Raw genomic sequence first — 15,697 nt, 5'->3', positions numbered from 1 at the left:
TCTCCCACATTGATGCTTTTTTTTCCCGCACCTCAGTCAAAATATAAGATTTGGTGACTTTCCAGGGAATAAATCCTTTGTGCACCCTATAGCATCACAAAATAAACTGAAATTAGCCTTACACCATCATGCCTTGGCTCTGACAGCACCGCCAGCAGATTGGCTCCTAAGACAGAGCACAGACCTAACAGATCAATTTATTTTGCTTCTCAGCAGAGCTCTGAACGTGACAGCCCTTCACTGCTGACCTCTCTTGCTTAAAGCTAGTTCATGTGTATTTGCACAGTGAACACAAGCATGTAGTGAAGTACCAGCTACCTAATTCTAATTAGAGAGGTATTAAAAAAATGTGCTTTGTCATTTTGGAAGAGTTGGACATCATTTTTAGTAACTGTTATGCACATAAGAAATAGTAAAACATCAGAGTATGAAGAGGATTAATTAATTGAAAATAAAACTCCCCGCCCAAACTGTTTTACAGGAATTTTATGATGGGTTTATGATGCAGAATTTACGAAAAGAGGCCTTTAGTAGGAAGGAATTGCATTTGATGGATTAAAAGATCCCTTCCAGTCTGAATTTCTTGAGGTATTATAAGTGGTTGCCATGCCACTCCTACACAATTTCATGACTCAGGGCATTGTTCAAGGAGCAGAGAAGAGTTCCTTTCCATTGCCCGTATAACAGCCCTGGGCTGCTCGGAGCCTCTCAGCTCCTGAACTGTAACTCCACAGTACACAAAAAGGCCACACAGCAGTAGTTATACACCAGAAAAGAGGGCACCAGACTTGTCCTCTCTCTAAGCCTAGCCTGCCCTGCCTGTCTCTGTGCCATCGTGCTCACAGAGATCAAAGCTGTCCCTGACTGGGTCTCCAGTCCTGCACTGTGAAAAGGGAAATAAGTGGGCAGAGTTTCACATCAAGATTTTTCATTCATGCTGTGTATGTTGCAAAGGATATCATTAGCTATGTATCATTAGCTGAGGTGGACTAAGTGGATTAATTCCTTGCAAAATATGCATTCCACCTAATTAAACTTAACAGGAATTATTTGGGTTCATTGAGAGGAGAGTACACAGGTTCTTCACCCATCTAAACTACAGTTCTTTCACAGACAACAAAGTAATTGTTTCTTCTCTTTCAGAACCAGACTACTGACTTTTAAAATTATTTCCTGCACATTTTTTTCTCATGCATGGATCTCATAACTGTATCGCACAGCTACTCTAAATGCTGTGAACAACTTATTCCATAAAGCTCTCTATTTGGGAGTTGCAAAAGTACAGAACTTGGTTATTTTTATGTGACAAGACAAGATGTAATTCATATTTTACTTTGTCTTCTGCTACCCTAATTTGCAATTCACTAGGATTCTAAATTGTCATAAATACATGTGCTATAATCCTTGAAGGAAATGCACAGAGGAGATTTATAGGAAAATAATCCCAAAATACAGGATAGACTATTTAAAAGCCACAATTGTCCATTTTGTTTCTAGAATCACAATTTCAATTAATTCCCTGACTGCCACGGAACTAGCAAGTACTAATAATCATACTGTTTATGATCCGTGGAATTAAACACCAGCTATTTTCAAATGAGGGTATTAGATAGTTCCCCATTTTCCATGGATTTGTTTTTCCATTTACAGTTATGGCCAGTATTAGCCTTTCTGTTCAGATCCATCATTGTACCCAGTGCTGCCATTACATCATTCTTGTAATCCTTTTCTGATCAATTTAGTATAAGCAGTTTTCCTTTGGTATATGATATTCTATCTTAGATCCAAAATTGTCTGTTCCCTCCACCAATGTCTATTAATGGATGCAACATGAGCTGTGAGGCAGAGACAGACATATAATCAAAGCATATATCCAGTGAATGTCCTTGTTTTAAATTTGTTTTTGCAAGAATATTTGCAAGAGGATACTTTACCTCATTCATTATAATTTCTTGATTAATTTTTTCACACTTATTTATTCTTAATAGTTTTCTCTAATCTTCAGAACTTGAAATCTTAGCTGAGTTGGCATGATTTGTCACATACTAAACAACACAATATGTTTTCCATTACATGCCTAAATCTTTAAGAGCGTAGCTCTTAAAATTAGGAAGAGCTACTGCGCTTCAGAGACAGGTAACTGATAAAGATAATTAGAGAATTTCATAACATTTTAAATTTTTTCCTTTTTAACTCACATAGGGCTTCTCAAAGACATTGTGCTTATGGTAATGAAAGCCTTGTAAATTTTACTGTTTGGGTGCATATTTAAATATAATTCCTTTTCATTATTTTCTCTGTTAGAAACAAACAAACAAACAAAAAAAAAACCCAAATCACACATACCCACCCACCCCATAAATTATTCTACTTAATAGGGTTTCATCAAACCTACTAAAATTCAACTGAACAGCCATTTGTCATATACTCCAGAAATTCTTCTGCTTGTTGTTTGGAGCATCATCTCATACTGTGGAATTGGATAATTGTATTATGTGGTTTGAAAGTTTGTCACCTTTTTGATCCTTAACACAAAATACATTCAGAATTTATCATGTATTTACCAACAGTCCTACTTGAAGAGCACTATTGCTCATTTTGTACTACCCATGCTAGTGTTTCGGACAACAGTTTTGGACATCCTAATCTCACACTCTGTGCCATGTATTTTAAAATTCTCTGGAGAACAGAATGTGTGTGATACAGCAGGACCTTCCAAAGACATACTCTGACAAACTCACTCTGCTAGCAGCCAAGAAACAAAGATAACTGTGAGAAAGACCCATATACTTTACAAATCTATTCATTCCATGTAAGATCAATGATTGATTCCAATCATCACCAGACTACCAAGGAAAAACTTTTACCACTTCACTGGTTTCTTGCCATGCTGCCCTCAGTGCTACAACTCCTGTCAGATTTCATAACATTGATGCAATCACCAATTTTTCAATTTATTTTTTAAAACTAAAAATAATTAAAATAATTATTTTAATGTTCTAATTAAATTAATTATTTTTAAGCAGCTCAACTACCATACTACTCATTTTTGAGACTACCAAAACCCAACTGTACCTAAGAGAATGCATCTATTTTCTCTCTTTTAATTTATTCTTTATGCTTGCTATGTGCAATTAAACTACACCTGTTCTTTCATAGGAGTTGATTTGGCATATTTTGGATGGAAAAATCATTCTGAATATGATACACATCTGTGCATACACTTATGTAAGAACACCTGTAAAATCAGGAATTTGCATGCCTTTCTGTCCTCAATGTGCAATAAATGTATCTCTGAGATCAAAAATTAAGCTTACTGTTTCAAAACTATGAGAGCTGCTTATAGCATATAACCTGTTGTTCTTTTTACTGCACTATATTATTAAGGATGTTTGTCTAGAACCAGGATCTTGGGGGAAGGTTAAAAGTTCACTTATTCATGCTTTTTGGAAAGCTGAATTCACAGCTTGTCCTCGTGATATCACGTTCATGCCTCCAGCCTGCTGCTACAGTGAGAAAACAAAACTGAAGTTTCTGCATTCTTCTGCATAGTCTTAGTAAGAAAAAGAAAGGGAAAGCAAAAAAAAATGGGTTCATTGTCTCAAGCACCTAAAGAGGTATGAAGGTGTTTATGGAGATACTTATGAATCCCTAAATGCCCCTTTATACCAGAAGTGCTATTCTATAAGCTGCACTGTAAGCAAAGCAACAAAGAGATAAAATGTCACACTCAGTAAATAATGCTCAAATAGTACTAACTTCTTCATACAAAGCAATAAAAACAAGGACACAAATAGCTGTGGGGAAAATACAGGCACTAACCCAAAGTCTATGCAAAGTATGAACAAGCATTCAGAAAACTGCTGGGGTGGAAGGCTACAACCCATAATGTACTGTGTACCAAGCACGGTAGACTATGGGAGACAACCACAACTGACACACAGAAATACTAATTTCTCCTAGTGTAATACCCAATCATTGAAATTAGGCAGCCTTAACAAAGAATAAGTGCCACATGGGAAATTACCAACATGCTGGATGTAGCAGCATCACTGCTTTATGCAATGATGCTTGCCAAAATTCAGTCAGCTGGTGCTCCTGCTCCATAGACAGATTCTGCCTCTACTGACCTCTTCAGTTTATGTTCATGACATAGCATAGGAAGCTTGTTTTGTTGTTCAGTGTGTTTCCTGTGTGTTTTCTGATAAGCAGCTGCTTCCTTGTCCTTAAGAAGTGCCATTTTATCTTTTCATTTACTCCCCATAAAGGTCCTAAATTGCTTTAGCTTGTTATTTAAACTAAAAATTCAGCCTGGATCAGGTCATTACAATGAGGCTTTGACATAATTTTCTAAATGTAGCTTTTCCATTGTTTTCAGAATGTTCATTGTAGCCATTGAAAAGTCTTTCTGAGCTGTATAAAACTGCCTCAAATTGCAAGCTATTTCTCCCATCTTGTTGGCTAGAAGCTGTACTTCATGACAATCAACAGAATTTGCAATGACTGCCTATAAAGCCAGGACAGAATTTGAAGATTAAAAGGGTGCCTCAAATGAATCCTCTCAAATCATCAGCATGTGTGTCAGGTGTATGAATGGTCAGGATGGTGTTAGGGTTGATTTTAATACTGGCCATATATAAGCTATTGCTTCAGAGTTCACCACACTTTGATATGCATGAATGCACTCTCCAGTGATTTGTGATTATACAGAAAAATCCTCTGCCTGCTGGCCTGAGAGACAGAACAACCCTGTGGAGAGTGGATACTACTTTACAAAGATGGAAATGAAGGAAAGAAAAACCCACTTATGTCCCCTGGGAGTGCTGCCCAATCCTTCATCTTCTGCATTCACAAATAATTGTATATTGCCTTTTGTATGAACTTCAACTCAAGAATCTTCAGGGAATTAGAAAAAAATGCAAGATGAGCTGGTGAATGCAATAAATTCCACAAAAGAATCTATGGAGGTGGCTGTAGTAGAACAGGACTAACAGTAGGAGATGGCCCAAGACCTATACTTACATCATTTCATCTTTGTAAATAATTACATCATTTTTTAGCAGACAAATCAACAGTATATATATAATGGTAGTTATGTATACACACACACACACATATACATATATACATATATCTATATCAATATCTATATTTATATCGTAGAGGGCAATGTCATGATAAATTCTTTGCAGTACTGCATATTTCTGACTTACAATGAATTCATCAGTTGCTCTGGGGAGAAAGCACACATATCCTGGGGTTTGTGGAGAAAGCAGAAGCTCATCACTTTTGCCCTTTGAGCCATAAATCACAAGGGTCCTTTTACATTCCTGTGGCTCTGGGGAATCTCCATCTGTTTTAACCCACACTCTCCACCATTGTGCTAAAACAGGAAAAACATTTTTAGCATAAATCTACCAATTAAACATTTTTAGGATCAATAGTATAGAGCAATGAATGTTGTTACTATCAGAAAGAAGAGTTATAGAGTTATGAGTTTACATCCCATTTACTATAAATAAATAATTAATAATTAATTTTTTAAATCTCTTGAAGTATAGCTCAGACTTAATAAACACAAGACAATTGTTGAAGTGGGTATGAAAACAGAAATTAATACATAGGAAGCAGAGAAAAGACACTTTGCCTAGGGGTGTTTTTTGCATTCTCTGTATCAAAATAGTTACTTTAATTACAGTAATTATTTTAATAAATTTCAGTTCTTAGAATGTTCTTATGTAACATGAAAAGAATATTAATTTTTTGAAAGACTTCTATGTGGTACATTTGTAAGGTCTGCTGGCTAATACATAACTATCTAAACAATGGAACTTCAACTTCTTTTTCTCAGATTTTTCTAACATAATTTGTCATGTACAGTCTGCTCAGATCACTCATTAGAGGTCGAATACAAAATTCAGGAAATCTTGACGAGATATTTGCATTGACCTCACCTCATGGCTTGAGCCTTTTAAAGGTTGTTTTTTGGTAAGTCACCTGTACTTGTAACAGTGTTAGAAGTCCACTATGCAACTGGGAAGCTGCTCCATGTGTGGGGAAAATACAGTGTCTTAGAAGGATAGTATAGTTTAGGAAGCTACTTAAGTGCTTGAAGGTAAATCATCCTCTGAATTCAAAGGTATTATTTGTTGAAAAGACACTTGATCCTGAAAGGCAAGAGAAACTTAACAATGAAAGCAAATTAAAAGCTTTTGTTTGGACTGTGGCTAATACTGTAATAATAAAATAGTTTGCTAAATATAAAGAGAACTATTTTGTGATTATGTGTAATCCCACAATACAATATGCTGATAAAATGAATTTTAGAATAATTTAATTCAGAAATAAATTAGATGTGACTTTTTATTACAGAACTGTGTGCTATTTTCCTAGCTTTTGTTTTTCTCTGCCTGCTTAAAGATGGAGACTAGGTGAAAGCCTGATCTGGTTTCCTTAATTTATAATTTTCCTCTTTTTTCTTTTTTTTTTTTTTAGCTAATCCTGGGGCTTTTTTCTCTGTTATAGAACCTTTTTCTGCCTTACATCTTACTGTTCCCTGACTCTTCTGGGCTCAGCTACAAAACAGCAGGCAAATACTCATCTCACAGCCAGTCTTCTGAGTAACACACTAGCTGAAAGGATCCCTCCATCTGAACTCTTTTTTTAAGGTCATTTCCAGCAATGAGTCAGATGTAGTGTGTGGAAGATCCACACTTTGCCTAATGAGGAACTTTTGCTGTTTGATATATGCCAGCTTTGAATTTTATCTCCTTGTGCCAGGTTGGCATGTGGTACTCTTCAGGGTGTCACACTTGGTGAAGTCAAGCATTGTTTGAGCTTTTGCTTCTCCTGAGCACTCCAAGGGTTTATGAGGAGCTTCAAATTTTTACAAAGACTCCCAGCATAGCCCTGAATCTCTTATCCTGTCCAACCAGGCTCCATTTTGAAGGCTGTTGCAGGAACACAGCAGAGGGGGAATTAAGATAATTTTGCAGTTCTGTATTTCTCAAGTGGAGCTTATTTGTTTTTTCTTTTTGTACTATCCCTCTGCTCCAGGAGAGATCAAGCCCTAACTTAAGAGAAATCCCAGATGCATAACTGGTTGTTTCCCTCCTCAAAGAGGCAGCATGTTTAGAGAAGGTATTTCGAGCAAGGTGATTTATTTTAATTAATATCCATTATTGTGTTTTTAATTATTATTTCAGTAGGAAGGCTAAGATACCAGTTAGGAGTTTTCCAGGGAATAAATAAATGGTTACAGATTTAAGGTCTCTTAATGTCTGTGATTCTTTATTGTCCTACACTTACTTCTAATGCTTCTACAGATTATTAAATGAACTAACAGAGACTGACTGCATTTTCTCTCTGTTCAACAAATTCATTTAAACTGCTCATGACAGAAGAATCAAAAAATCCTTTGTCTAATATTCTATTCACTTAGACATCTATTTGGTGAGGAGGCTACATGAGGCAGAAGACAGATGCCAAGTATTTACTGTGTTCAGTGATTTCTATACCTCCCCAGGAGTGAAGTTGTGGAAGTGAGACAGCTGGGCTTCAATAGGTCATTTTTCTGTGTTTCATCTGTGTGGCACATTAAAAAATACTTTTCCCCAGATATCACTGACCTGTGTTAACTTCCTTTCAGAGTGATTATTGTGTTCATGTGTTATTGTACTTCTACAACTTATGTGTAAAGCTAGAGCCATTTACTTTGAGACATCAATGTAGGAAGCACTAAAATGAATAGCAGGGGAAAAACAGAACTCTGGGGGAAAAAAGTCTCAGAATTCTCTCTTTACTATAATGATATAACCACGAATCTTATTCACATTACAGAGATTTATCCAGAGATATGTTAGAATTAGGGATAATTTCTTGACTTTCAGAAATTAAATGGGATCAGTATAACAATTTCCTGTCAGAAATTCCTTTAACCACCACTCTGGAACCTGAAAGTTCCTTCAGTAAAACCATGAAAATCAAACCCACAATGATTTCTGTACATAGAAATCTGAGCATGACAAAACCTGAAGTCAACATTTCATCATATAATTCAGAAAGCTAAAAAAGGAAGGTTTATTTTCTGGGTTTTTAAAATATGAGTTATTTATATATCTTTTAAGGATTTCCAGAACTGTTTTTACAATACACTATTTCAGGGGTTTTTTTACTCTGGTGTTTTTGGTCTTAAGACCTAGAATGACATTCACACTTTGCAAGATGTAGGAGTTGGTTGCTTATTTCCTGAAGATTGTAGAAATTTGTGCTGCCTGGAGGCAGAGCAGTCAGTCTGCTGAATTCTTTTTCTTAAGGATTTCCGCCTTCATCTGGCAGTAGAAACACTTTGTTGTTCTTGCTTTTTAGAAGCAGGTCCATTCCCTTTAAATTTGGGAATCCTGTGATTATGCTTAGTCCATTATCCAGTACTTGCAAGGTAGGGAATAATTCTAAAACAAAATTAGTCACAGCAGAATATACTGAATATTTTCTGCTTTGATACAAATTTTCTATGAGACTTAATACCAAAAACCTTGCACAACAGAAGAGCCAATCGAGAAATATCTATTAACCAAACTCTGCTACTGAACTACACTTTATTTACCATCCACAACACCTCAGGACACCCTACAGACATCACATTACAAGAAGCCAGCTCCTTTTAGCTGACTGCAGTGAGGATTTCATTGGAACATACTGTGTCTTGTCTCCTTGCTTTGAGAGAAAATTCTTTCCTATGTGCTATTATGATACCTCATCTATTTTGAAGTAGAAAAGGAAAATAAATAGAGAAAACAGAAGGAAAAAAGTAGTAAAATATCCCTACTATGTAGGAAACTTTTAGAAAGTAACAGAAAGTCCCATTCAAATCAACTTCTTTTGAGAGCTGAGAGCATCTATCTGCCCTCTCAACCAGGGCAATACACTTTATTTATCTTGCATCAAATATATGAGGAGGATTCAGAGGCATACAAATAAATCTATTCCTATGCTGATTTGCCAGAGCCTCTCTGTAATGTATAAATGTACAAAGGTTACTGAGAAAACTTGACATGGGCAGACTGGATTTTGGCAGAATCCATAGCCAGCAGCAGCAGGCACAGGGATCTGGGATCTATGCTTCATTAGAGCTGGCATAATGCCAGCCTGACTGAAAAAGGACAAAGAGCCCTCAAGTAACCTACCTAGCTATCATGCCTTTCAAAGTTTCTTCTTTGGCTAGGTGGTTGAACATGTTACTAGCATCATCCAAAGTAAATGAGATTTCTGAGTCACATTCAGAGTGACTTATAATTTGTTGTGTATGTGGTGCTTTAAACTTGACCTAAGCACATTGATCTTACCCTGAAAATCAGCAAACCCTGAATTATGCCAATCAAGTCTTTATGACTTTCCCTGAAGCCCATTTGCAGAGTTCAGCTCATACAGAATATGACCACGAGTGCCTAAAACATTGGCTTCCTAACATCAGAACTTCCACTTGCCTCTTATTCAGTAAATCTATGTTACATAGAAAGTTTTCACCCCCACTCTGAAGGGGACTGCTTTTCACTATTCTACCATGTGGAATCTTCACTGCTACAGGTGCTAGGAAAATCTAAGGGAATTATTTTTTCTCCCAGGACTCTGCATCTCTGGAATGTTCTCTTACCAGCTCTGACATTGGCACCAAGTCCTGATAGAATGACACAGAACTGACTACAGGATATCTTTCCAAACCTCTTGTGATTGTTCCCTCCTACAAAGCTCAATCATGCATGGTCTATGAGACCACTGATGTGACAACACAAATTAAACTGTGAAAAATCAGTCCCAACCACCATCTTTTTCATGTAAGGCATAAAAATCCAACCTCTAACCTGTCTCAATTCCTCACTGGAGTGAGCCCATGGGTAAAACAAAGATGGCTGAAGAGCAGCTCAAGCTAAGCTGTCATACAGCTAACTCACAGATAAAAATGTTCTTCTCTTTTATAACCTCTTTTTTCAGAAGCTCTGGTCTCAATGGTGTCTGGGTCCTCCTGGACATCTTGGGAGTGTGACATTTCAAAAGCTGGTTAAGGATAAGTCACTACTTTCTCCTCATAATCAATATATTAAGTCTGATCACTCTTAACACTCACAGGCAATGAGCAGCCTGTGCATCTGTGCCTGCTTACTATACCATAATGAAAAAATGAAACTGCTGGAAAAAATTTTGAATGGTAGTATAGTCTATTTTCTGAACATAAGGTGAAACAGATATTATGGCTGTTACTCAGAAGTGTGCACTTAGCAGAATGCAGAATCCAATTGCAAGTCACTTGTGAAAATCAACTTTCTCTGTGAGAAAGTCTTTACCTGAGTTCATCACTTTCCTCTTGTCAAAGTCATGTTTTTGTCGAATAATAAAGCTGTTGACTAAGCTGTTTGATTGAATGCAAATGATTCAATTTTTGCTGAAACTGGAACTAGTTTGAGAGACTAGGATTTATCCTACAGAAAGCAAGTCACTGTTTTAAGGGACAAATGGAAACACTACTTTTTTAAATTTAGTTGTTCCCATTAAATTCCCAGACAGAGTTGCACAGAATAGCCATTTACAGTTAAATGTTCATAAAAAATACGTGTGTCAGTTGGTTTCTCTTTTCTGGTTAAGATGAAACATGGAGATGGTAAGTAGTGCATTACAGGGATGAGACTGTAGATATAAAAACAGCAGCTGAGTGGGGAGTTTTTTAATAATGTCTTTTTATTAATTCAAGCAGATTTAGCCAACTGAATGCATATAGAACATTTAGCTTTGCTGGAGGATTTGGAGTTTAAGCTTGCATTATTTCTGGCTACTTCGGAATTTTGACCTGAAAATGTTTCCAGTGACACTTCACAACATATTTTTCAACTTGCTGAGGTTTGCTAGGGGACCTGTCCCCAAGTATTAAATGACAGTGACATTGGGGTAAACAAAAGAACACTTGAATCTCTTCTCAGAGGAATTCCTGCTTGATTTCAGAACAGAATAGTAGAAGTAGGAAGAAAACCAGAAATGGTTTCTGGTTTTTCTCAATTGCTTATAAAGGTCTAATCCTCCCTGTAAGACTATTGCCAGCCAGTTTGTCATGTTCTCTCACAGCTGATATACAAGAAAATACACGTAAAAATGAGATAATTTGCTCACATATTTCTTGCAATACTGATTTAAATTCAAACAGCAAAAGTTATGGTATAGAAAACAATGGTTGGAAAACAGCTCTTACCTTTAAGAAATGACTTCATTGAACTGCCATGCTCTAAAATATGAACCGGAAAAATAATTGTGAGCTAGCTTTATTATTACTTTTTTCTTAAGTTATGGTCTTATCTGGAAGGGTTCTTTAGTAATAACTAGGCATTAAGTATATACTGTAGTCCTATAATTAGTGTTAAATTTTCTTTAACAAAATACTTACTATTGGCAGTTAGCTCCCTCTCTGTTTTCCCATCATCTTGATATTCATCTAACCATCTTTCATTGCGAAAACAAAAATAAGATTAATAAAAACTATTAGTATAGTATATATCATCTGATCATTACCTTTTGTCTCCAATAGTATATTTTATACACCTTTTATCAAGTTACACCTTAAAACTACTTCCAAGATCAAATATTCTTTTATACCTTCAGCACAGTTGGCCTTATTCATATAAGAAGAATCTGGTTCAATTTGCTCCAGGCAAATAAGAATTTTGATGGTAGCTGTATGAAGTGAGTAGTACTATATGGAGTACATTGTATGAAATACTAATTATTTATTGGTTCAGAGACTCAGCTGTACATGTGAGGGAGTTTTATAGCAGTGGTTAGTTATAGTTATTGTACTTAGAATTATATACAAAACCTGTAGGTCAGGAAGTTTTTAAAACTTTTGCAGATCTGCAGCAGCAAACTGAACTTCTGTTCTTACTTTATTTTCTTTTATACTGGTGAATTTAAGGAGCTTTTATGCAATATCATTTCACTGCAAACATACATTCATACTCCTTTCAGTTGAACCCTCTTACTCACATAATATTTCCCAATCTTCACCAACCTCACTTATTTAAAAATAAACAAATACGTGCTCACTATCGGGTTCTATTCTATTGACTCCATGTTGATGTTGTATTTGTTTAAACTCAAGGATCCATAACACATTTCATTTCTTGTATGGAACAAAACTCTATGAATAAATCTCTTATGCATGAAGTCTAAACTCCACTGTATTTCAACTTTTTTGCAATAAATATCTTGATTAACTTTTGAGACCTATCTCCTCATTCCATCCTAAGAAACAAAAGATCACTAGCAGTTTCTAAAAGTAGAAAGCAATTGTTGACAAAAACTGGATGCAGGATTTGAGATGCAGCTTCACCAGTGCTGAGTGCAGGGGGCAATCACAGCCTTGGTGTACGCTTTTGCTGATCCAAGCCAGGCTGCCATTGGCCTTCTTGCTCACCTGGGCACACACTGGCTCGTGTTCAGCTGGCTGTTGGCCAGCACTCCCAGATCCTTTTCCACCAGACAGCTTTCCAGCCACTCATCCCCAAGTCTACAGCACTGCATGGGGCTGTTGTGACCCAATGCATCCCCCTCAGTACCCTTGTGTGGATCACTTCCAGTCCAATAGACTTGTCTGAGTGCTGCAGCAGGCCACTGACTCTCTGCTTAGATTGTGGGGTTCATTCTGCTTCCCACTGCTTTCTTCTAGCTCAGGGGGCTGGCTACAAGGAGAACTGAAAATACTGTTGAAGACTGAGGGGAAGAAGGCATTAAGTGGCTCAATCTTTCCTTCATCCAGTGGGTATTTTCTGTACTTGGCTACCTCACTGTGTCAGGAGATTTCTTCCATGGACTCCGGGAACCTCCTAAACTCCTCCTCTGCTGCATTGTATTTGTAGTCCCTCACAAGACAACAGCTGGTGATTGTGAGATTTCTTCCAGCTGCTCACATTAAATTTTGACTGCCTCTTCCTCCTGGCTGGCTGGTCTGTAACAGACCTAGACCATTCTATCATGGCACTGGCCTTGCTGGCCTCTTCCCTTTACCCATAAACGCCCAACTCTATCACAACCATCATCAAGCTCTGGAAAATCAAAATACTCCCTAACATACAGGGCTGCCTCACCTCCCCTCCTTCCTTGCCTCTCCTGCTGGAGAGTTTATAGTCAACCATGGCAGCACTGCCACTGTGCAAGTTATCCCACAATGACAACTATGTCATTTCAGATCTTTACACACAGTACTTCTTAAAAGATTGAGAACGGAAAGCTTATTTAATATTACATGGTTTCTATATAATTTAGATTAAAAAAATATCATGCACCTTTCCTCTTATGCAACATTTGGTTTGGAACTTCTCTGCATTAGGCTATTACTCCCTTCTATGCCAACATAGGAACTTTTTCCTAGTCTTCAGCTACAAAATTTTGCACCACTTGTATGTTGAAAAACTCCAGGGCATTGTTCAAACATCTAGTTTGTGTGCACATATCTGCTCTAAAATTTTTTCATTACATTGCTGGCAGGTAACAAATTCTTTTTCTCCATGAATGACATACCTATTACAAGGAAATACAACCTCGTGAGCTTCCTCTCCTTCTTTATGTTTGATGACAATCTTATCCAGGAACCATCCACTGCCTGTGCCGAAATGACAAAAGTTTATAATGTGAAATCATACTATTTTTAAAATAAATTTTAAGAAAAAAAGCCCAGATTATCTTTTTCTAGCAGAAAAACAGATCATATTTAGGCAGATCTCATCTAAATAAATAAGATGTATTAACAGAATGAAAGTTTTATTATTTTTCATCTCTCCTAAGAGATGCAATTCTTTTCTGCCTTTGCCTGTTTTAATTTTAAGAGGTGTGGTTTTTTCCCTTGGAGACAAATACATGCATACATCTCTGAACTGTCAACACCATTCACATCCCAGCCTACATCTTTTGATTATTCCCTGTAATCAGGCACAAGGGTGTTGGGACCAATATGTTTATACCCATAAATATGATTTGTGTGAAAGCTGGAAATTTTTGTCCTCTGTGAGTGAACTTCTTATTGCATATATAAAAATATTAATTAACAAATCTTTAAAATTAATGCTCTCATGTGCCAATGGAGTGGGGCTACAGCCTTGGAGGGGATTTTTTGTCTTTGTGCCAGTAACTGGCAAAACTGAGGATCCAAAACCAGCAGCCAGAAAGACTGACTGCCTAAGGCCAGCTACTGGAGGCCTTGTACATCCACCCTGTACATATTTTTTATATTTGACATTGATGGATTGTTGTTCTGCTCAACTGGAGAGGATAACAGAGGAAGGCCACTTGTACTGTTTGTGTACGTGCTGAGTTCCTGACTGTGTTGGTCTGCATGGCCAGCTATGTGCATACATTTGTGTCTTAGAAATGTGTTTGTGTGCTTGTCAACTGGGAACACACACTCAGCCTTGCTACTATGAGACCAGCAGGCATGGGACTGTGCAGTCTCACTTCTGCTGGATTACTGAATTCATCTTTTCTCTTACTGCAGTAACTGCTGGCACATCCATGCTGATCTTTTAGATCACTTCCAATGACCATCCTAGTGACTGGTTTGGTTGTCCTGTGATGCCCTTCTCAAATACCCTGATCTCACTGTACCTGCACCACTCACAATTTATCATATTGCTTACAAGGTTTTACCCAGCTCACACCATTGCAGCAAAATGGCATGCAGGATGTTTTGGTCAGAAACAATCATCCTATTTATCCTTATGCTTTGCATCCTGGCTGCATCTGAGTTTGGAAGTCTTTAGAAGGCAGCAGTTTCTGTCACACAGAAAGGGCATCCCCAGGTAGTGCATGGAGCAAACCTCTCTAGGACAAAAGTTCTTTACTCTCCTCATTCACAATAGCTGTGGGAGTAGATCTGTGCCCTGCAGCATGGGAGCCCCAAAGAAAACATATGTTCTAGGATCCTTTCAAGACAGACGCCAAATCAAGAATTAAGGCCTTCCTGTCCTGTCACTCAGGCAAATGATGAGAAAAAGAGGTACCCCACCTCTGAAGGACTCCTCCTTCCTCCTTCTCAACCCCCAAAAGGTTGAGTCTCTCTGAGCAACCATCTTTTTCCAGCTCTCAACCCCTCAGCCCCATATAAGCCTAGCCTGAGGTACAGTTCAAAAGATGTCTGTGAGATCTGTCTGTGCTGAGTACAATGAAAAACCTTCTGAATGACCAAGGCATACATTTTGTTACAGATAGAATTCAATCCATTGTACTGTTTAGAAAGTCCTTCACATATATGAACCCACACATATGAACTCCAATGTCAAAAATCAACTTGAGGTAGCTGAATTGGGTTTAAGATTTGTAATGCTGATCCTCTGCTGCCTGTTAAAGGAGATATCAGAGAAGAGAGCATGGTGTGGTGCTGTGGGGAATAGAGGGGAGGTAGGCTCCGCCACAGTGCCTCTTGTGTTATGTATTGGGTTACGACAATGCGAAACTTTCAGGTGCACCATCATCCATACTGCTGAAGGCAGCAAACTCTATGGAACTACAGGAAACAAGATTACACAGCATTCCAAGGCTCCACTTTATGGCTGTTTCTGTAACAGTCACACACCTGCTCAGAGCCTTGGGCAGTACAGACAGCAAGATTGGTGTTGCCTGGGGACATTTCAGAACGGAGTAGGGTAAAAGGGCTTTTCCAATCTGT

General features: G+C 37.6%; 1 protein-coding gene across 12 annotated transcripts in view; it reads right to left on the bottom strand.

Annotated features, from left to right (window-relative positions):
• RP1 (RP1 axonemal microtubule associated) overlaps nucleotides 1–15,697 on the bottom strand; it is a 198,606-nt gene that overhangs the window by 81,729 nt on the left and 101,180 nt on the right. For 11 of the 12 annotated variants that reach the window (XR_014952910.1, XR_014952905.1, XR_014952903.1 and 8 more), the window contains 4 exons: nucleotides 13,558–13,639; nucleotides 11,429–11,484; nucleotides 11,237–11,269; nucleotides 5,214–5,383 (listed from right to left, as the gene is read on the bottom strand). Coding sequence is in view for 4 of the 12 variants with exons in the window: in XM_085572110.1 (XP_085428236.1) it covers nucleotides 5,214–5,383; nucleotides 11,237–11,269; nucleotides 11,429–11,484; nucleotides 13,558–13,639 (341 nt within the window). In the remaining 8 variants the exon portion in view is untranslated. The remainder of the gene's footprint in view (nucleotides 1–5,213; nucleotides 5,384–11,236; nucleotides 11,270–11,428; nucleotides 11,485–13,557; nucleotides 13,640–15,697) is intronic. The other variant, XR_014952908.1, reaches the window with a different exon arrangement.

This window comes from Lonchura striata, chromosome 2 (genome assembly GCF_050655825.1).
Source record: "Lonchura striata isolate lonStrDom1 chromosome 2, ASM5065582v1, whole genome shotgun sequence".
Taxonomy (NCBI): Eukaryota; Metazoa; Chordata; class Aves; order Passeriformes; family Estrildidae; genus Lonchura; species Lonchura striata.
The sequence above is the reverse complement of the archived record's forward strand: the minus strand, read 5'-3'. Positions and strand labels throughout refer to the sequence as shown.